The 22372-nt window shown below is 38.6% G+C and overlaps 1 protein-coding gene across 1 annotated transcript in view; it reads left to right on the forward strand.

Annotated features, from left to right (window-relative positions):
- REEP3 (receptor accessory protein 3) overlaps positions 1-22372 on the forward strand; it is a 102416-nt gene that overhangs the window by 68180 nt on the left and 11864 nt on the right. Inside the window, exons 3-6 of the mRNA XM_023240488.2 lie at positions 5848-5924; positions 8394-8514; positions 8686-8799; positions 21001-21148. Coding sequence (XP_023096256.2) covers positions 5848-5924; positions 8394-8514; positions 8686-8799; positions 21001-21148 — 460 coding nt within the window. The remainder of the gene's footprint in view (positions 1-5847; positions 5925-8393; positions 8515-8685; positions 8800-21000; positions 21149-22372) is intronic.

The raw sequence follows: 22372 nt of genomic DNA on the forward strand, positions 1-22372 counted from the left end.
AACTCATGAACCATGAGATCATGACCTGAGCTGAAATCAAGAACCAGATGCTTAACCAACTGAGCCACCCAGGCGCCCCTTCTTTCTGTTTTAAGGAGAGACTCTGACTGCTGTATGCAGAATAGACCCCAAAAAGGCAGAGTGATCAGTTAGGTTGCTATCAGAATAATGCAGACAGGAGATGATGGTCATCTGGGCGGGGAGGTATCTGTGGAAGCAGAGAGAAATCCATTCTGGGTAGATCAAAGAGATGACAGGCTAAGCAGTGCTGGCACCTTCCATTCGCCCCGCCAGTGGACTTTCCTCTCCACATTCCACGTTTCTACACCTTGCTTATGGCCCAGGAGGCTGATCCATACAGACTGCATCATATCTGGCTTCCGTTTAGTTTGGCCCCTGAAAGGCTTCTGCAGAAGATCAGAAGGCAGGATGAGCATGAGGTCAGAGTACTGTTCTCTCAGCATCCTCCCTTCCTCCCTGCCACCAAGGGTTGGCTGTGACTGTCTACCTGAGGCTACCACTCTCCCCTACAGTTGCCCTCTCTGGATTCCAGGAAGCTTTCCCCTGTCCTCCCTCCTTCACATCCAGGGGTGATTCCAGTTCCTACTGTTGCTAACTCCAGGGTGCTTCAGTATCCTTTCATTGGGTTTCCTGAACCTTGCCCACAACTTTATAAATAGTCCCTTTAGTAAGATTTCCTCAGATTCTTACACTCTTGACTCATACTGGAAGCTAGGGCATCTAATGTAGTAAAAACAGCAGAACTTTTTTTTTTTTTAAGTTTATTTGTCCATTTTGAGTGAGAGACAGAGAGAGAGAGAGAGAGAGAGAGAGAGAGAGAGAGGGAGAGGGAATGAGTGGGGGAGGGGCAGAGAGAGAGGGAGAGAGCAAATCCCAAGCAGGCTCCAAGCCATCAGCACAGAGACCAACTCAGGGCTCAGTCTCACGACCCGTGACATCATGACCTGAGCCAAAGCGAGGCAGAGCTTAACTGACTTAACCAACTGAGCCACCCAGGCACCCCAGAACATTGTTTTTAATCACAGTTTTTTACTTGTTTTTCTTTTCCCTAGTAAAATGCTAAATCCGTGAGGACAGGAACTATCATACTCATGTTTCTATTCTCATAACATTAAGTAGGGTTTACTACAGTTGTATCAGTGTTATAGGTAATGATGCCACCTGAGTCCTTAAGAATTGTCTAAACTATGTTTGATATGAAAGATTTATCAAAAGTATGGTGTGTGTATATCCATCTTAGTGCTTATAGGTATAATCTTCACCTTGTTGGATAATTCAGTTCTCTGGGACCAAAGAGACTTTTAAGAAAAAGTTGGGTATACAGCTTTCTTATTACTCATCCTCATGGAGATATTTGGACAATGGTTTGCTGATTTTACCAATTGTTTCTGAACTAGAAAGATACTGTACTATTTGTTCCCACTTTTCCCAAGAACATAAATTTTTACCAAATAAAGATGATGCCAATAACTTTTTTTCCCCAGGAACTTAAAAGGTGTGTGACTTATTAACTTAATTTAACTTAACAGTTAAGTTACTAACTTACATTTGCATAACATTTTAATAGTGACTATATTTGGTTATATACATTCATAAGATTACCAGTGTGAGGGGCTTCTCGGGGGCTCAGTCAGTTAAACATCTGACTCTTGATTTTGGCTCAGGTCATGATCTCATGGTTCATGCATTCGAGCCCCGTGTCAGGCTCTGCGCTGGCAGTGCGGAGCCTGCTTGGCATTCTCTCTCTCACCTTCTCTTGCTGCCCCACCCCTGTGTTCTCTCTATCTCTCTCTCTCTCACACACACACAAAATAAATAAACTTAAAAAAAAAAAAAAGATTATCAGTGTGATCGTTTTCCTGCCAATTTTTGGTTTTAGTTTTGCATTTTGTTATTGATGTTTTCTGTTGATCTAAAGAATATTTTATCTTTATTCTTCACATGCTTAATTATACTTTTATAGTTTTGTGACTTTTTTTTTTTTTGACCTTGACTTCTTCCTTGCTATTTCCTTGGAGCAAAACCTTAAACAGTAAGCTTCATGGCCTTGAGGTGTAATTTTAATAAAAGCTGTGCTGAGTAATCATTTGGTATAAAGTCCCAACCAAATCCATTAATAGAAAAATAAGCAATGTCTTTTCAAGGTTAACTTTCTTTCTGGTTGCTCACACGAATAATACACACTTATTACATTCATTTAATTATTGCCTGCTATTATAATTTAAGATCCATATTTCTGGTAAGGACAACCAAAAAATAACCTTAAGTTTAAGAGCAGATTATCAAAGAGTTTGTTCATTAAGGACAAATTAATATACCATGGGGTTTTGCTTATATAAAATTGTTGTTAATCCAGGAAAATGTCCAGGAATACCCTCTTGACTGGATACTTTGTTGTGTTTTAACTAAAAAGACATGGCTAGGGACTCCTGGGTGGCTCAGTCAGTTGAGCTTCCAACTCCTGATTCAGCTCAGGTCATTATTCCAGAGTCGTGAAATCAAGCCCCCTATCAGGCTCTGTGCTGAGCATGAAGCCTGTTTAAGATTCTCTCTCCTTCTGCCCCTTTCCCCTGCTCACACTCTCTCTAAAAGAAAAAAAAAATCTATTTTTAAAAGGCATGACCTTCTTTTTCTCCTTTTTTTATTCTTGACATTACTAAATATAAAGTGGGGTTTTTAAAGAGATAAACATTACATTCTTTAAAGCACTTTTACCTTGTGGATTTAAAATTAATTTAATAACTTCATTTGGAAACTGAGTAAGCACTTGACTGAAGCGAGTGTGCGCTTGAAATCTGGGACGTTTAGCGGTTCTCATTCGTTAGAGAACTAGTCATTTGGAGGTATCACCAGTCACTCTCCGTGCAGTCCCCTTTTCCTCTCTCTTCTCCTCTATTAACCAGTAAATTATGACTACTTGGGGAGTTGTTATCCATTTGGGAACTCACAACGGTAACAGCGCGGGAAATAGTGAAATAACAAAAAGTAACAAGCACCGACTTAAATAATTTTACCTTGCTGAAAGTTTCCTAAGCTTTCTAGAAGAGAGTCAATTTAAGCCTCCTCTTTCCTGGGCAAGAAGGGAACAGTTTACCCTGAAATCCCCGTGTTGAGTACAAGGAGGGGGACGGGGGACCGAAAAGATCTGGTCCGAAGGCCGCTGCGCACTGAGAAGCCGCCCCCTTGATAGACTTGTTCCTACTCCTGCCATTTCTTAGCTCACCGGCCAGATGCGGCTTGATTATTTAGGCCCCTCAGGAAAGTAAGAGGAGTTTACCGTCTTGTCTCAAACTCTGGCCCATGCAGTCTCCTCCAGAGTCGCACCGTGGGTGGACCGGTGGGGCCCCTCGGGAGCCATTTCTTTTGTAATTGGCTCGGTTTTTTTCAGTAAAGAGTTGTATAGTTTTAAAAAATTAAAACTCCTTAGATTCTTTCTAGCTGTATAAAACCTCGTTCTTCTGTTTGCAGCCTTTTCTTTCTTTTCTTTTTGGGGAGAGGCATATAGTCAATCAGGGTACAAGCTAACCCTCTGAATACAGTTGAGAGGTCCAAGTGCTGAGTTAGTGTTTGGCTCTGGAGGGGCAGGTGAATCAGAGCTTGTCAGAGTATCACTTAACTCAAAAAAGGGAGGGGCAGGAGAAAGTATACATAGGATGAAAATCCCCATATTTGGACAAAAGCTTGGAATTGTTGGCAGTGAGAGATTTTAGAGAACCCATGAAAAGTGAACAACTAAAGAGTACATTTGGGCTGTTTTGTTTTGTTTTTTAATTTGAGATGATAATTGTAAATCCATTGCTTTGTTTTTCAGACATAGATAAGATGCCCTATTTGCTTTGGGCAATTTTTTTAAGCTTTCAGGAGTCTATACATTAGAGTAAATTGGTATGATTTCTATTTCATAATACATTGCTTCAAAAGTTATTCGTGGCTATTTTTAATTGATTTGTCCATGTAAATAGAAAACCATAAAAGCCACTTGAATTGTAATTCATTTCTATTGTCTATGGAATACCCAAACAAGCTTCTATATTAAAACTAAATAGTAGGTCAATTTTCTAGCTATTTATAGAGACCTAAATTTTTTTGTCCTCTCATTTAGAAGAGAACAAGGGAAGCAGTGGTTATTCTTGGATTTCACATTTAGCTAATCCTCACAAATTCTTTCTCTACATAGTATAATTGATTAATAGCACCAAATCCAGGGTCAGAGAGCCTGGATTCAAATTCCGGCTAAATGACCTTGAGCAAGTCATTTCACCCCTCTCTGTCACTGTTTCCTTATCTATAGTGGAAATAATTATGTTTCCTACCTTGTAATATTGCTGTGGAGAGTAAATTACTTAATATATGTGATATAGTTAGTGTAGTCCCAAGGCCATAGTTGGCATGGTTTTACATATTAGCTATTATTATAATATTGAGCAGGAGAGCAGAGATTTTAATCCTTAATGAAAATCCAACCTACTTGAGTGATAAGAGAATTTGTGTACTCAAGTAGGTGGAAAAGTATAGTCGGGGAAATGAATTCAAGAAAATTAATCTGTTAGCATTCAATGAAAAGGATTGGTATAAAGAGACACGAGTCTCAGGGACCAGTTAGGATGCTCTATTCCAGGAAAGAGGTAAAAACGTCTTGAACTACTATCTCAGTCCATCCAGATTTCTGGAACAAAAATACCATAGACTAGGTGGTTTATAAACAACAGAAATATATTTCTCACTGTTCTGGAGGTTAGGAAGTCCACGATCAAGGCAGGTCTGATTTCTGGTGAGACCCACTTCTTGGTTCATAGGTGGCCATTTTCTCACTGTGTTCCCACATGGTGGAAGGCATGAGAGATCTCTTTGGAGGCCCTGTTAGAAGAACAGTAACTCCATTTATGAGAGCTCCACCAACATGACCTCATCAGCTCCTGAAGGCGCCACCTCCCAATACACATTTGGGGTTAGGATTTCAACATATGGATTTGAGGGGGAGGAGGACACAAACGTTCAGCCTATTGCAGCTGCCATTGTGGTGTTGGTAGAAGATGGAAAATGATATGTGAGAAGTTATAGGCTTACATATGGGGGAAAAGAATACACTAACTTGGGGTGCCTGGGCGGCTCAGTTGATTAAGCATCCAACTCTTGATTTTGGCTCAGGTCAAAATCTCACGGTTCGTGGGTTTGAGCCCCGCGTCGGGCTCTGCACTCCCTCTCTCTCTCTGCCCTTCCCCTGCTCACAGTCTGTTTCTCACTCTCTTACAATAAATAAATAAACCTTTAAAAAATAAATGGTTAAGCATTAAAAAAGAGAGAGAGAATACAGTACCTGATTTTCAAACTGGGTGACTAACATTATGGATGTAATAAATCCAGGATCGTTCTTTGGTTTCTGAACAGTTTCTATATATTGAGAGTTAAGGAATGTAAAATTTAAAAGACAAGTCAAGATTAAATGTGGTCATATCTTATTATGCTGTTATTTATATAACAAGTAAATGGCTAATCGTCATCCATAAAGAAGCACGTTGACAAGAGTAAGATCTTTCAAAGAACTTTCCTCCAGTTAAGAAAATTCTATCCTATTGTGCTGATTCTTTCATTCAGATTCCTCCATTATATTGTGTCAGGATTGGCAATTTGTTATTCTTTGATTCTTGTCTTGTATCCCAAGATTGTTGATGTTGTGATACAAGGAATTCAGACATAAACCTATTGAGAATTAAACCATCAACTTCCGCGCTTGGTCCAACTATAGATGTGGAAACATATATGTAATTATTCAGAGTTGCAAATAATTTTCATCTGTTATTTCATAAGTATTTTTATTATTTCCAGGTCCGATGGATGATGTACTGGATTGTTTTTGCTCTCTATACTGTGATTGAAACAATAACAGATCAAACAGTTGCTTGGTAAGTTCTAGCACTGAGAAAGGGCCAGACTATAGACACCTCATCAGGTGTCCTGAGTTCTTATCCTGCCCTTGGCTGGTAACCCAGTGAATTTGATCAAGGTACTTACTTATCCAGTGTTTCACTTTCTTTATCTGGTTTCCCCATAAGAACATTACTTTCCTTACAGTCCCCCCTCCAATTAAAGCAGCTCATGTCTCCCCTTGGGTTGCTCCCTGCCCTCCTCCCACACAGGTCCCAATATCTTGGAATACAAAAACTTAGTTGTCATCACCCTTTTTCCACAGGATGACTTGAGGCTATTTTTATCACTTCCTAAATGACTCCCTCTTTGAAGCCCACAGCATCTGGTTCTAAACTCCCTCCCCATCCTTAAAACTCTCAACTACAAACATTCAAACTGGATGACGTCAGCATCCACGTGGACGCCCACTCACCACCAGCTCCTTGGCTGCTCTGTTCCAAATAGCTGAGACAAAATTAAAGCATGTTTGTACCCTCAAGGATTTAACATTTTACCAAGAAGCGATACCAAAGGGAACAATTTGAATCTCCTGTGCCATATTTCACTGGTGCGTTTCCATCTAAACCTTACCATCACTGGAGAAGTCCTCCTTTCAAAATCTTTAAACTTCATACCTTGCCAGTATCCTAAACTGCCCTCACTGCACAAACCTTCAGCCTAAATTAGCCCTTCTTTGTTTCCTTTCCTGGGCTACAAATGCAGCACCCCCAGAACATCATTCAGCTGCTCTCATGTAGGTACCAGTTTGACCCTCCCCATTCCCTTTACTTGCTGCTTCCCTGCCCTCCTGTATCTGTTTCAGACACTTGCTGTTCTCTCCTTTAAACTGTCTTTCTGGCTTTGCTATTCTCATCGTATTCTCACAGCACATTAGGTCATATTGGATTGCTAGGAAAAAAATAAAGAAGTCACCAGACTTTACCGTTCTTAACAACTTGCCCTTATTTATGAACCTCTCTGTGTCTGCAGCCATCTTTCTCTTCTGACTTGAAATGTGAGTTATTCTTCCTCTGTCCCATAGCTCATTCATTTACCTGTTAAGTGTTTGTGGAGAGTTTTGGGGGAAGGTTTTTTGTGTGGTTTTAAATGGCAGAACACAGATTTCAAACCATGCTAGGTCTCTTAAGTTTCCAAGTTCTCTTTTTCAAGACTTCTCATATTTTTCTGATTGCAAATGTCACCTATATATATATTATTAAGAAGCGAGTGGTGTACAAAAAGTTTACTGTGAATAGCGAAAGCCCAGAAACTCCTCTGTAACTGCGCCATGGTAAAGACCCTTTGTTGACTACACATCAGCTTTTCCTTACTGCCCTGGACCCCTCTGCCTCATCAGAAGAGCCCAGATTTGTTCAGTTAAACCATGTATCTTAATAATCTGTGTCCCATGGGATGCTAGCCCTCTGGGGTATATTATTCACTTTTGCTGTGGCAGCAAACAACCCTAAAGTCATGATGGGTTAGAAAAACAAACATTTATTTCTTGCTCAACTTATGTAAGGGCAAAAGGTTGGCTGCAGCTTTGCGGGGCTCAGTTCAGTTTTAAGTGTCTTCTCGTTTCAGGCCCAAGGCTGAAGGAGCAGCTGTTTCATGGCAGAAAGCAAAAATTTAAAGCAAGAGGTTGGGGGTGTTGGGGTGAGGAAGTCAAAGGGCATTTAAAGCTTCTGCGTGCATGTGATATGTCACACTCACATTATGTTGACCAGAGTAAGTCACATGGCTAACCCCGCAGTCATTCCTCGAGGAAGTGCACTCAGCCCGTAGGGAAAACACTGCAAAGTCACATGGAAAGGGGCATGGGTAGCTGACACTAATTCCCAGTCTACCACAATGGTAATTCCATTCCCCTTACAAGTGAATGATTGTCTGCCAAGTGCCGTTTTCCGGCCAAATGAGACTGGAAGGGGAGTTTTGGGGGGAGTGTTGAGAAAGAGAAGGACATGTGTTCATGGGGTAACTTTGTGCCCTTGGAGTATTACAAAGCTTCCTCCTGGCGTTTGGAGAGATGTCCGGTACTGACGCCCCCATTGGGCTCTGCAGAATGGTGGCTGGTATACCTTACTGCCGTGGTCAAATGCTGTTAATGTTCTTTCTGGACTGCTACAGTCAGCGGGCAGCTTGCCTATGGTTGCTTATACAGTTGTAGTAGAAGTTTCGGAATCTCAGCAGGGATCAGGTCACTCTTAGGTTAACTGATTTATAGTTAATGAAATTAATTCGTCAATTCAAACATAGTTATTTCCTTAATCACTCACTTTTACATGTGAAAACTTAACACAATGACTGAACTTTCTTAAAAGAAAGGGTGTGTGTGTATGTGTGTGTGTGTGTGTGTGTGTGTGTGTGTGTGTGTGTGAGAGAGAGAGAGAGAGAGAGAGAGAGAGATTGATTTCCTCATTGTAGTTTATTTTCACCAGTGGTTTTTTCAAATTTTTTCTTGTTAGGTTCCCCCTGTACTATGAGCTTAAGATTGCTTTTGTCATATGGCTGCTCTCTCCCTATACCAAAGGAGCAAGTTTAATATATAGAAAATTCCTTCATCCACTTCTTTCTTCAAAGGAAAGGGTAAGATCTATAAATCCATAAACCATTTGTTAGAAATGGACATCATCACATGTTTTGTGCTATTAAACAAGTAAAACTATTATATCTTCGGGGAAAAGTCCTTGTTTTTGGCTTGTTGACACTATTGTTAAATAAAATTTATACCCATGAGTTTGTTTGTTTTTCCCCCAGGAGATTGATGACTATATTGTACAAGCAAAGGAGCGGGGCTATGAGACCGTGGTAAACTTCGGGCGGCAAGGTTTAGCTTTCGCAGCCACTGCTGCTGTCACTGCAGCGGTGAAGGTAATTGTTTATTTATGTTTTTTATTCAATGTCACATTAAGTCAATGGACAAAGTAGGGTGGCTTTTTATTCTAGATCATTATAAACTTTTGGCAGAATTTTGCTTTGCTTATTTTTGTAATGTAAATGTAAATGATTATAAAAAACAGTTTAATGCATGTGTTTTATAACTGCTCAATATTCTGAAAGTCTTAACTGATCACAAAATGAGAGCTAGTTAATACATAAAACCATACCTGAAGATGTCATTTTGTCATAATTTTCCTACTTTATAGCCTTAAAATAAGGTTGAGTAAATCACCTATAGTAAAGATGACCATTCTTTCTTTCCCTGTCTCTGGTCTCTCTCCCTCTCTCTTTCTCTCTCTCTCTCTCTTTCTCTCTCGCTCTCTCTCTCTCTCTCTCTCCCGATGGCAATGTCTTGGTAGGATTTCTGGCTTACTCCTGCACCCCTACTTCAACCAATCTGAGGTAACTGATTATTCAAAATAAGGCATGAAAAAATTCTGTTCTTAAAACTTGAGATTTTACTTAGCCAGTTACTAATGTCATGTGTTGTGTTTTTTTGCAAGTGAAGTTATCAAATGTATGCCTTCTGTGAAAACTTGCATTATGGCTTTTGGATTTCTTTGCATGTAGTAATTAGTGTGGTTTATTTTGAATACCATAGCGTAATTGATTTTGGTGTGTAGTATATGGAAAGAAAACAGGCTTCAGATCCCAAAAATGCTGAGTGTGACTTTTTAAATAACTATTGGTGATTTACTTAACCTCGGTGTTCACTGGTTGCTTCATGTATAAAGGAGGGGTAATATACCTGTCTGCCAGAGCATATGAAAAAGCACAGTGCTTGCCAAAACATAGTAGGAGTCCAATAAACATTAATATCATGTGTGTGTCTCTCTCTTTCAAGTGAAAATTTGAGTTTGTTGCTATGAAGTTAAATTGAGATTAAATAGTATTCCAGCTTCTGAGTTAGACTTTTTCAACTTGGTTATCTTGAACTAAAATAACAATGCTATGGAAATAAATATTCTAAGTGGTGATTCTGCATAATAGCAATGGTGATGGGATATAAAATGTCGGTGGGGTTTCCAGAATGATCCTTAATTTTTCAGAGTGAACTTTGGCTCAAGTACAATTAATATGATCAACAAAATTAAAAACCAAAATTATATTCAGGGCACCTGGGTGGCTCAGTCGGTTGAGCATCCGACTTCGGCTCAGGTCATGATCTCACAGTTTGTGAGTTTGAGCCCCACGTCAGGCTCTGTGCTGACAGCTCAGAGCCTGGAGACTGCTTCAGATTCTGTGTCTCCCTCTCTCTCTGCCCCTCCCCACTTGTTCTCTCTCTCTCTCTCTCTCTGTCTCTCTCTCTCTCTCTTCCCCCCTCTCCCCCCTCCCTCTCCCTCTCTCTCTGTCTCTCTCAAAAATAAACATTAAAAATCTATATTATATTCAGATTATATCCCCAGAAGTGTTACATTCAGAATTAAGTGTAAACTTAACTATGCAGCCCTAGACATGTAAGACAACTGTATCATTAATGATTATTAACTATCAGCACTTTAGTGAAGAATAGTTTACCTGTTACCTGGCTTTTAAAGGCTTTTTCTTTTATTAGTATAGATATACTAAAAATTTTAATCTTATTGGACTGTTATCCATTGTAAAAGAAGTTCATTTGCTTTTTTTTCTTGCTTAATGAGAATACATTCCTGATTTCCATGTGTCCTAAAAAAGAGCATCCAAGAGACATAATATTCAACAACTAGAAATTCTACCATAAGACCACAGATGCAGTTATTGAAGAAATAATACAATAATATTTCCCAGAACTGAAGGACATGATTTCTAGATTGAAAGAACCCACGGGGCCTCTGGGTGGCTCAGACAGTTAAGCATCCGACTCTTGATCTCATCTCTGGTCTTGATCTCACCTTGGGAGTTCAAGCTATGCCCTGGACTCTGCACTGGGTATGAACCTTACTTTAAAAAAAAAAAAAAAAAAAATAGAAAGAGCCCACAAAGTACCCAGCACAATGAATGAAAAAAAGACTGACTGTAAGCAAGGTCATTGGAATAGTCCAGAGACACTAGAGACAAGGAAAAAGTGTTTAAAGATTCCAAAGATAAAAAGTATGTCATATCCAAATGACCAAAAATCGGAAAGGCATTAAATTTCTGAATAGTGACAATGGAAGCTTGAAGACCAAAGAATAATACCATCCGTGATACCATAATTTTCACCCTCACATTCTGAAACAGTCAAGCTCTCAGTCATGTGTGAGCTTAGAATCAATCTAATTTTTTTTTAAAGCATGCAAAGTCACAAAATTTACCTCCTATTCATTCTTTGTCAGGGTAGATATGCTCTGCCACAATTAGGGAATAATCCATGAAGAAGGAAACCATGGTATCAGGAGATAGGGTATCTAGCACTGAAGGGAGGGGACAGTACTTCCCAGAATGTACATCTACATAGCAAGTCAAGTGCAATTGGCCGAAATTGGATGTGATGGGTGCAGGGTGCCAGGAGAGGTATCTCAGGGGAATGTATGAGGATGAGAGTATCTGATAGGTTTAACCCTATGCAGGGATGATACTTAAATTAGTCAGCACATGCTACAGCCAGTCAGAAGACACTGAACACCACGAAAAATATACTGGAGGCAATGTGAAGAGGGAGGCATAGCATGACTAATCAAAGGAGTATTTTAAAAACGGGATAATTGTTGACTCTGGAAAATAACAAAAGTTATATAAGAAAGGAAGTGTAATAATGGAGCATGACTAGGCCCAGCAACAAGCAGCATTTATATCAGAATCATGAGAACACAGACTGTAGATTGAACAACTGTGATTTTGCTCTCTCAGGAAGGTGGAGGAAGGAGAAAAGGAAGTGGAAGAGAAAGAAAATCCTCACCTGTCAGCTAGGAAAGTAAAGGGTTTGATTTTTTTTTTTTTTTTTTTACATTTATTTATTATTAAGAGACAGAGAGGGACGCCTGGGTGGCTCAGTTGGTGAGCATCCGACTTCGGCTTAGGTCATGATCTCACAGCTGGTGAGTTCGAGCCCCACGTTGAGCTCTGTGCTAACAGCTTGGAGCCTGGAGCCTGCTTCGGATTCTGTGTCTCCCTCTCTCTTTGCCCCTAACCCACTCACGTTCTGTCTCTGTGTCTCTCAAAAATAAATAAACATTCAAAAAAAAAGAGGCAGAAACTGAGCATGAGCATGGGAGGGGCAGAGAGGGGAGAAGACACAGAATCTGAAGAGGGCTCCAGGCTCTGAGACGTCAGCACAGAGCCCGATACGGGTCTCAAACTCACAAACCCTGAGATCATGACCTGAGCCGAAGTCAGACACTCAACCGACTGAGCCACCCATGTGCCCTGGAAAGTAGAGGGTTTAAAGTGGTGCCTTCAATGGGGCGCCTGGGTGGCGCAGTCGGTTAAGCGTCCGACTTCAGCCAGGTCACGATCTCGCGGTCCGTGAGTTCGAGCCCCGCGTCAGGCTCTGGGTTGATGGCTCAGAGCCTGGAGCCTGTTTCCGATTCTGTGTCTCCCTCTCTCTCTGCCCCTCCCCCGTTCATGCTCTGTCTCTCTCTGTCCCAAATAAATAAATAAACGTTGGAAAAAAAAAAATTAAAGTGGTGCCTTCAAGAGGATACAGAGGAGAAGGGGACCAGGGACAAAACAAGAAAGCCTGTTGCTTTCCTTTGTTATAAAATGTACTTTTATTTGACTTTACAAATGAAGTATATAGTTGATCCCTGAACAATAAGGGTTTCAACTGCCTGGGTCCACTTACATGCCAGTTTTTTTTCAATAAATTCAATACAGTCCTCTACATGTATTTTTTCTTCCTTAAGATTTTCTCAGTAGCACTTTCTTTTCCCTAGTTCACTTTATTGTAAGAGCACTGTACATAATACATGTAACATACAAAATACATGTTAATCGGCTGGTACTAGTGAGGCTTCCATTCAAAGGAGTCAAAACTTGTAGGCAGATTTTTCACTGCCCGGTAGTTGATGCCCATAACCCCCACATTGTTCAAGGGTCAAATGGTACATGTATTATTATTACCCCCCCCCCCACCCCGCCACGAAGATGCTTTCTCAGTTTAACATTTTTAAAAGCATCACTCAACATGATTCTATGGCAAAAACCTAAACATTAAATTTCCACTTGAAAAATTGCTTAGAAAATATGGACATTTTAGAACATTGTTTTGGGAAATGTAGAAGCATACAAATTGCATTTTTCCTACTCAATTCAACACTTAAATGTAGTTTCTAGTCCTGCTACTCTGTGAAACACCTTCCTACATACATATTGTGACTATTTCATGGGATATGTGTTTTACTTTCACTTATGTTTATTGCTTCCAAACCCTCTATGTGGGGGATCAGAAAAATCCCCATGAGAGCCACCTGGGTGGCACAGTCAGTTAAGGTCCTACTTTTGATTTTGGCTCAGGTAATAATCTCACACGTTGTGGGGCCCCATACTGGGCACGGAACCTGCTTAAGATTCTCTCTTCTCCCTACACATCTTTCTCCACAAGCCTCCTTGCTTAATCCCCGTTATGTTGTCTTATCCCCATCCCTTCCTCATTTGTTTTTATTTTATTCTTTGCTGCCATCAGTGTTTAGCATCCTGCACATTTATTCAACATCTGCTGGTTTAATGCCTACTGTATGGTCGGTGCTGGGGATGCAGCCGAGAACAAGATAGATACGGTCACTACTCTCACTGCCTGCTGTCTCCCTGAATGTCTGTTTTCATTAACTGAAAATTTTATCTCATCTTTGGTTGCTAAAAGCTTTCCCCTTGCCCTCCATTATTAAAATAAGCATTAACTCACAGAAATACTTTCCTTTAGAAAGGCTATAAAAGCAATCCTATACCTATATTTCTCTGCTTTCTTCTTTGTGATTCATGGTTTGTGTTTATATATTTAGCATCATAAAACCACCTCTCCATTCAAAGGCAGGAAATAACATACGAACCATTCATCTAAGTCACCACTGCAAATCAAATGCATGTCCCATAATTTGAATTCGTTTTGGAACTTTCCCTCCTTGTCTGTGATGTGGTGGTCCTTTTGTTATCAAGATCACTATATGTCAGGTAGCCCTCACCATTCTCAGCATGAACACTGTGAATGTTGGCTTCAGCCTGGATTTTATTCATTAGGAATAGTCATTAAATATGCCAAACATAGCACAATGTTAACACTATTTGCCTCAGTTTGTACTGTGCCTATTTTCGTGTAAGTGAAATCAGTTTCATCTCTGGAGATGTCAAAGAAAGGCCCTATGATGGAAGAAATCACTGAACCAGACACTTCATACTAAAGAGTAAATTGAAACTGAAATAGAAAATAGGTCAAGTTTAAGGAGAAACTCCAAGAAAGCCAGTAGTAAAGCTTGAGAATTAATTTATGATTTTTACAACATATAGTTTGTTAAAAATATCTTTCAGGCTAAAAATGATTGGACTCTTGGTATGACCTTTAAAGATCGGTAATACTCCCTGACTAGGATTCCCAAGTTGAACCACCTGAGCATGTTAAAGATGAAAATAGGAATCTAATCAGAACATTTATTACACCGTAAAGCAATTTTCTGAAAATGTTACTCAGTTCTGTGACCTCATTACCAGGCATCTGTTCACAAGGTCAGTGTACAAGTTTATTTTGGCTGAGCAAAGCAGAGACATATGAAGGACCTTCAAGGATTTTGCTGAGGATGTTCAGCATTCCATAGCTTTCACATGAGAAATGCAGGTGGCTTTTGTACAGATGAGCAACATTACTACCAGATAAAGGGCCGATGAAGAAAAGTACCATTATAACGTCATATTAACCATCTCTGACTTTTCTCTGGCAGCCTTTTCTTGGCAAACTCTTTAGCAAATATTATTTTAAAAAATCAATTATCACAGAAATTAGAGCCTTCCAGGTAAAATTGCTAAAAGCTAATAAACTTTAAATGATGATGATGATTAGGTCCAAATCCTGACATCGTGCTGTCTGCCTTAATGACTTTCTGTTTGTGAAAGGATTTGAGGATATTCACAGGCTTAGTATCATCCATTTAAAAAGAGAGCATTTGTCCAGACAATGGAAAGAAGGGTCAAACTATTTTCCCTACAATCTAGGGAAGCAGAATGTTATAATGAATATTTAATTCACGAATAGTCTGGTTATCTGCATTTTCTAGCCCTGGTTCTGCCCTAATTAGTCATGAGATTTGGGGCAGATCATCTGCACTGATCTAAGTTTTAATTTTCTTACCTATAAAACAAAGAGGTGATACCTGACTTCTGAAACCTCTTCTAGTTCCAAAACAGTAGTTGGTTGTCTCACTGGGAGAAGATTTTGCCCCCAAAGGAACATTTGGCAATGTCTGGAGACATTTGGGGTTGTCACAACTGGGGTTGTCACAACTTGTGTCTAGAGGGTAGAAGTCAGGAATGCTGCTTAATATCCTGTGATCCAGCCCCAAATTATCCAGCCCCAAAACAGCAGCAGTGCTGAGACTGAGAAAGCCTGCTCTAAAGGTACAATGAGTCAGAAAAAATGGAAAGGACATATAAATATGTATAGATAGTTTGGTGGGGGCTACAAATAATATACTTCCTTTTTTATGTTTTTGTCTGTTACAGATGTTCTTTGATAAATATATAGAGATATACATATATAATCTTTAATGTTTATTTTTGAGAGAGAGGGACCACAAGTGGGGGAGGAGCAGAGAGAGGGGGAGACCCAGAATCCAAAGCACGCTCCAGGCTTTGAGCTGTCAGCACAGAGCCCAACGCCAGGCTTGAACCCACGAACTGTGAGATCATGACCCCAGCCGAAGCTGGATGCTTAACTGACTGAGCCACCCAGGTGGCCCTTTATTGCTTTAATCTTAAAACCACTAAAATTTATTATTCACTTAACAGGAATGCAATCAATTCCATTCTAGGCTTAATCAGATTAATTCTCGAATGTCCTTAGAAGAAAAGGATATTTCGCTAAAAACTTGGAAATAACCTTCTCTGCATTTTAATGTAGTATGTCAGAGATCAACAAGAAATAGAGCTTATTCATTATTGAACAGTATAGTAAAAATTATTCTGTAAAAGCTTGCTTGTAAGATTACAAAGATTGTTTTTAAATTCTTAAAAAAATAAGAGAGTAAGTTGAAGTTTTTATATAAAACCTAATAAGCTCAGTAAATTCTTATTTAACACAAAATATAATAATTTTAACAGTGTTTAACCAGGAAATGAAGTATTTAAACAAAAGCAGAATTAAAAAAAAAAAGTAAATAAATAATAAAAAAAACAAAGAATTGTTTGGGAGTAGCAAAGTTGGAATTAGTCATACATACAGGGTCCCCTTTTACCACTTCTCAGCTGAAGAATATTTCCCAGAGGATGAATGTGTTAGATCTGAACCCAGGACCCCAACCCAGTCAGCCCCTTATAAGTGTTCTCATTTTAATTAATTAATTTATTTTGAGAGTAAGAAAGAGAGAGAGAGAGAGAGAGAGAGAGAGAGAGAGAGAGTGTGCATGCGTGGGTGGGGCAGAGAGAGAGAGGGAGAGAGAGAGGATCCTTAGTAGGCTCCTCACTGTCAGCACAGAGCCCCATGCAGGACTCAAATTCAGGAACAGGGAGATCTTGACCTGAGCTGAAACCATGAGAGTCAGGCAACCAACGGACTCAGCCCCCCCAGGTGCCCCGCATTCTCGTTTTAAACGGATGTTCTGGGCCCATTCAAATTCAAACCCTGAGAACTTTGAGTCACCCAAAGGGTTTAGGAACACTGCTGCTGGTGATGATCATTTTTAATGTAAACTATTCTGCAAAAGTGTTCTTAATTATTTTGATTTTTGTGTTCTCATCATAATCTTTCTGTTCCTTTCTCTTCGATTTTTAGGATCAATTTTAACACAAGCAGTGTACATGCAATTCTGTAGAGAATAGGACCTAAAATCTGAGATATTGACTTCCTTTGTGGATGGTAACTCCCTTCCTCCTTATTGACTAATGACTAAGACTACTGTTTCCACACATCTTTTGCTCCGCAAACTAGAACGTTTCTTCATTTTTCTTATACTTCTTGCTTAATACAGTGTACACCAAATAGAAGAAAATAAAGCATTATTAATTTAAACAAAACCTCAGTACTTTTAGCATTGTTATTGACAAGCAACTATAAAACCTACTTGTTCCTCAAAATAGAAAACAGTGTTTCTCTTAATGATGGGAGTAAGGGAGTGGATATAGGGAAGATGAGCAGGAAATAGATCAGAAATTCTTACAGTGCACACAATACAATTAAAACTTTACCATGAAACTAGAAAATGTTCATTCATTTGGAGAGTTGTAGCCAGGCATTGGAGGAAATTAAAAGAAACCAGGATCTCATCCAGTTTATAATAAATAGTATTCAAATCTAAGACAACAAACAAATAAAAACTTCACTATACCATCTATTTATGACTAATTTTTTAATATTAAAGAAATTGTTGAGAAAAAGAATAAAATCGCCCATCCCATCTGCCTAAACATCATACAGTTTCTATTTTTGCGTATTTTTGCTGCCTCATTAAACCATACTACTTGTAACTTATAGTTGTACTTGTACAACTACATACTTGTAACTATATTATGGATGTGATTTAGAATTCAGAGGTCAGGGGGAGGGATTTCCACTTAACATTTTATTATGAACATAATTTCTTTGTTAGTAGACTTTTTTGTGCTGAAGATATTAAAATTGGAGGGAATAGGCCTGCCTCTAAATGTGAATATTTTAAAATTACACTTCTTTAAAGTGATCACATTGGATATTTATAATTTATGTCATGTTTCTGAAGTTCACAATACAGCATTCTCTCTTCACACATTAGTTCTATTCTGAGCCCCTGAGAACATATATAGTGGAAAACCCAGTTTTTTGAGGTGATAATGACTTTTGAACTGTTGGGAGTCCTCAGAAAGTGTGTACAGCCCCCTTTTGCTTTTCCCTACAGTACTTGGCCTTCCTTTTAAGTCTTGAGGACATTGATAATACCTGGGGCTACAGATTTGGTTACTTAACAACTCCATTAAAATTCAGGCTGTAAATAGCTCATCCAGATACCTCAGGGTCGGTCATTGCTCACCTTTAATCTAAACCCGCAGCAAACCCCTGGTGGATGGTGTAGTCGACCAGTGTGAATACCCACGACCACACCTGGAGTTCACTGCCGAACCTCTCTTATCAAGGCCAGTGGGTACATTAAAACCCACTGCTGTCTATGGAGAACTCTCTAGAAATCAAGAGCAATGAAAAAGAAGAGGCATAAAAAGAATATTTAGTTTACTTATTACATGCTCACCATCGGTACCATACCAGTATGCTAGGAGAATGCAAGAAGCCTAAAATTAGTTTCTGAAATTCCTCCTCTGAAGACAAGATATACACAGCACAGCAATAGAACTAACAATAATGTGTGAGTTCATTTGTGAGACATGCTCTAACTAATTTATTGATTATACTCGTTAAAGATACCAAAGTTTGTAGATGATATGTTAGATTGATTCAGTGGCAGTTTGACTTACTTGCATTCTGAGATGTTCTTTCTTGAGGGAGAGGGTTTGGATGGTTACAGCCAGTCTTGGAAAGCACCTGAGTCAGATAGAGGGTGTCCTAGATGTGCATACCAGTTACCATCTGTTTGGCAGTAGGTAGAAAGCCAAGAATTGCTGTGAGGGGGCACAGAAATACAAAGGTGGGGTAGAGAAAATGACAGTTGTGAGCAAACAAAAGGGTCTGTTTCAGATGTGCACTGGTCATTTCCTTTTAGTGTGTCTCTGATGTCTTCTTTCACGTGTCTTTAAAGGGACATCTGATAAAGAGGAAGAAAGTACAATGGATTAAACCATAACAAGAGTATTTACTTATTTATTTATTATATTTCAAGTTTTTATTTAAATTTTAGTTAACATACAGTGTAATATTAGTTTCAAGAGTAGAATTTAGTGATTCATCACTTACATATGACACCCAGTGGTCAACACAGCAAGTGTTCTCCTTAATGCCCATCCCCCATATAGCCCATCCCCTGCCCACCTCCCTCCGGCAACCCTCAGTTTGTTCTCTGTTGTTAAGAGTGTGTTTTATGGTTTGCCTCCTTCTCTGTTTTTTTTTTTCCTTTCCCCTATGTTCATCATCTGTTGTGTTTCTTAAATTCCACATAAGAGGGAAATCATACAGTATTTTTCTTTCTCTGACTGACTTGTTTCACTTAACATAATACACTGATTCCCTCCACATTGTTGTGAATGGCAAGATTTTGTTCTTTCTGATTGCTGAGTAATATTCCATTGTACATATATACCACATCTTCTTTATCTATTTGTCAGTTGATGGACATATGGCATGACAAGAATGGAAAGATATATGGGACCCAGTTATTTTTATTGAGGATGCAGACTCTTTAATTTAATCATTTCTTTTCACAATGTAAAAAATATAGTAGAACAAAGTCCAAGTGGGGTATAGGAATGGCCTTTGGTTCTGACATAATATGAATATGATATGAAGTAGAGTAGTTGAATGAAGATCTTTTTTCAGTGTAAAATACAGTAACGTCCAAATGTTTATAGTGCCTCAGCCTTTGAAATCTGGAAATTTAGAGATGGACCATTATGGATGAGTTTCTACAGTAACATCATAACTAGAGGCCATCATAAATTCGCATGTGTGAGAAGAAATAATAGGAGTAAAAAAACCTTTAAAAGAATATTTTTAAAGCAGCTATAAATGAGTCATCTGCATGCTATGCAAATTTTCAAAGTGGGTAAATTTAGAAATTATTTTTTCTCTTTATATTTGGGAAAGAAATGTAATTAGGTCTGTAAAGTTCAGAAGGGTCTCTTTCAGAGCCATGCAGTGATGAAAATCACTGAACTGTCTGCAGTGATGGAAATGTTCTGTATCTGCTCTATCCAGTACAGTAGCCTCTAGTCACATGTGGCTAGTGAGCATTTGAAATGTGCAAGTAAGAAACTACATTTTAAGTTTATTTAATTTTAGTTAATTTAAATTAAGTGCCCACATGTGCCCATTGTCTATCATATTGTTAAGGCTTTAAAATGATTTGAAGTCAAATTGCATAGTAGTACATACACCTTGCCAGATAGTGAATTCATTAACTAAATATCATTTTGCATCCAAGATTCTTTGACTTTTAATTTTTTTTACTTTGTTCTAAGTAGAGCCATTACCACTGCTGACTTAGCTTATCTTTAAAACAGCATGTCTTTTACTTTAAAAAGTTATTCTAAATCATAAACCCCAAAGTGCCAGTCTTAGGAGAGAGCAAAATAATGGATGCTGTCTACTCTGAGGGTAAGCTCATCATACATTTTTTTACATTTAAAATAAATTACAAAACTGAAATGTTTGGGAGTGCAATGTACTGATGTCTACAACTTACTTTGAAATGCATTTTCAAAATGAATTGATGGAGGCACCTGGGTGGCTCAGTTGGTTAAGCTTCTGACTCTTGGTTTCCGCTCAGTTCACAATTTCATGGTTTTGTGAGTTCAAGCCCCACGTCAGGCTCTGTGCTAGCAGCTCGGATCCTGCTTGGGATTCTCTCTCTCTCTCTCTCTCTCTCTCTCTCTCTCTCTCTCTCTCTCTCTGCCATTCCCCTACTCGCTCTGTCTCTGTCTCTCTCAAAATAAATAAACTTAAAAAAATGGATTGAGGGGCTCCTGGGTGGCTCAGTCAGTTAAGCATCCGACTTCGGCCCTGATCATGATCTCACGGTCCATGAGTTTGAGCCCCACGTCGGGCTCTGTGCTGACAGCTCAGAGCCTGGAGCCTGTTTGGGATCCTGTGTCTCCCTCTCTCTCTGCCCTCCACCACTCACACTCTGTTTCTGTCTCTCTCAAAAATAAACATTAAAAAAAATTTTTTTTAATGGATTTATGGATAGATTGATAGTAGATATGTGATAAAATACAGGAAAATGTAAACAATATATGGGTGTTCACTCTGCAATTCTTTCAACTTTTCTGAAAGTTTCATAATAAAATCAATAAAGCTTCATGATAAAGTGTTGGGAGGAATTTAAATGTAAGCATACTAAGTATTTTAAAGTGTACTTTTTTCCTCGAATCTCTCACTTCTCTGTTAAATAGAGCCAAGGAGCAATAACAGAACGTTTACGAAGTTTTAGTATGCACGATCTAACAGCTATCCAAGGGGATGAGCCTGTGGGACAAAGATCATACCAATCTCTACAAGAAGCAAAAAAGAAAAGTAAATCAGTCTCCGGTGAATCAGCAGGTGTGTTTGTTTGTTTTAATATATTTTCCTTTCACGATTAGAATTTTGAGTCCAGGTAGGTACTAAAATAATACATGGTAACTATCTGAATTTGAGCAGAGGGAAATTTACTTTTAAGCTTATGTTGCAAATTTACGCTTAACTGTAGTTCTCGTTCTCTAAATTTTCTCTGAATAAAGTTGGTGCTTGCCTTTTGTTGACTCCAGAGATAATCCAACTAAGAAAGTAACAGTAGCCTCTTGTGTTGCCATGAATTTTTAGAAACCTTGGGTGTGATTATTACCACCTCCCTGCCACCAGCACCAGTTCTGACTTGTGATCAGTGTTCTTTCTACTCAAGTCATGTGGTGACATCTGAGTGTTATAGTTAAACACTCTTTACTGTAAATGCTATGAACAAATAAGGATATTGACTCACAAGATAAAAAGTTTTAAGTGGGTGACAAAGGGTGACTCAGTTTGTAAATAGGATTACTACAATGGAAAATATGTTGAAATTCCATAGTCTAGTTCAAGAACTAACTTGTAGGTATTTCTAATATAAATTATGAGCATGGCATAGTTGATATGTTCTAAAACTTTGATAAAGCATTCTGATCTTAGAAATATACACATAAATAAAAACATACCTCCTTAGTTACTTTGTCACATATAAGAAAATCGTAGTTCAAGGCTCAGATGAAAATTAAGATCATTGTGACATTTCTTATTAATGTATTATTAACTCCTTAAGGTACAAGGCTTTTTGGTGTGTGTGTGTGTGTGTGTGTGTGTGTGTGTTTAGGTAGTTTTCTTTTGAGGGAGGTTAAAAATCACCCTTTACATTGAAACCAATTTGAGAAATAAAACAACCGTCCCTTCTTACAGACAAAAAATAGTGAACTTTTTCTGAGTTCTCTGTAGAATGAATAACTTTACCAAGTTGGTGGCTGTTACCTAAAAGGTAGTAATTAAGCATTAGCCATTGATTGAGGTAGTAATATTTTTAAGAATGAGAACCAGTGAACTTTGAACCATCATCCTTAATACATTAACAGTGTAAAAGTAGTTTATAATATAGGCATTTTCTTAATATACATTTAAAAATTAGATATACTGATTTTGATTATGGAGTCTGCTGCATATATTTTGCTTGATTTGGAACAGTTATCTGACAACTTTATCAGCAGTTTATTCATAATTATACTTTAGAATTGGTTAAGAGTGATATTCTAATAGTTAAAT

The sequence above is a fragment of the Felis catus genome, chromosome D2 (assembly GCF_018350175.1).
Source record: "Felis catus isolate Fca126 chromosome D2, F.catus_Fca126_mat1.0, whole genome shotgun sequence".
NCBI classification, from domain to species: Eukaryota; Metazoa; Chordata; class Mammalia; order Carnivora; family Felidae; genus Felis; species Felis catus.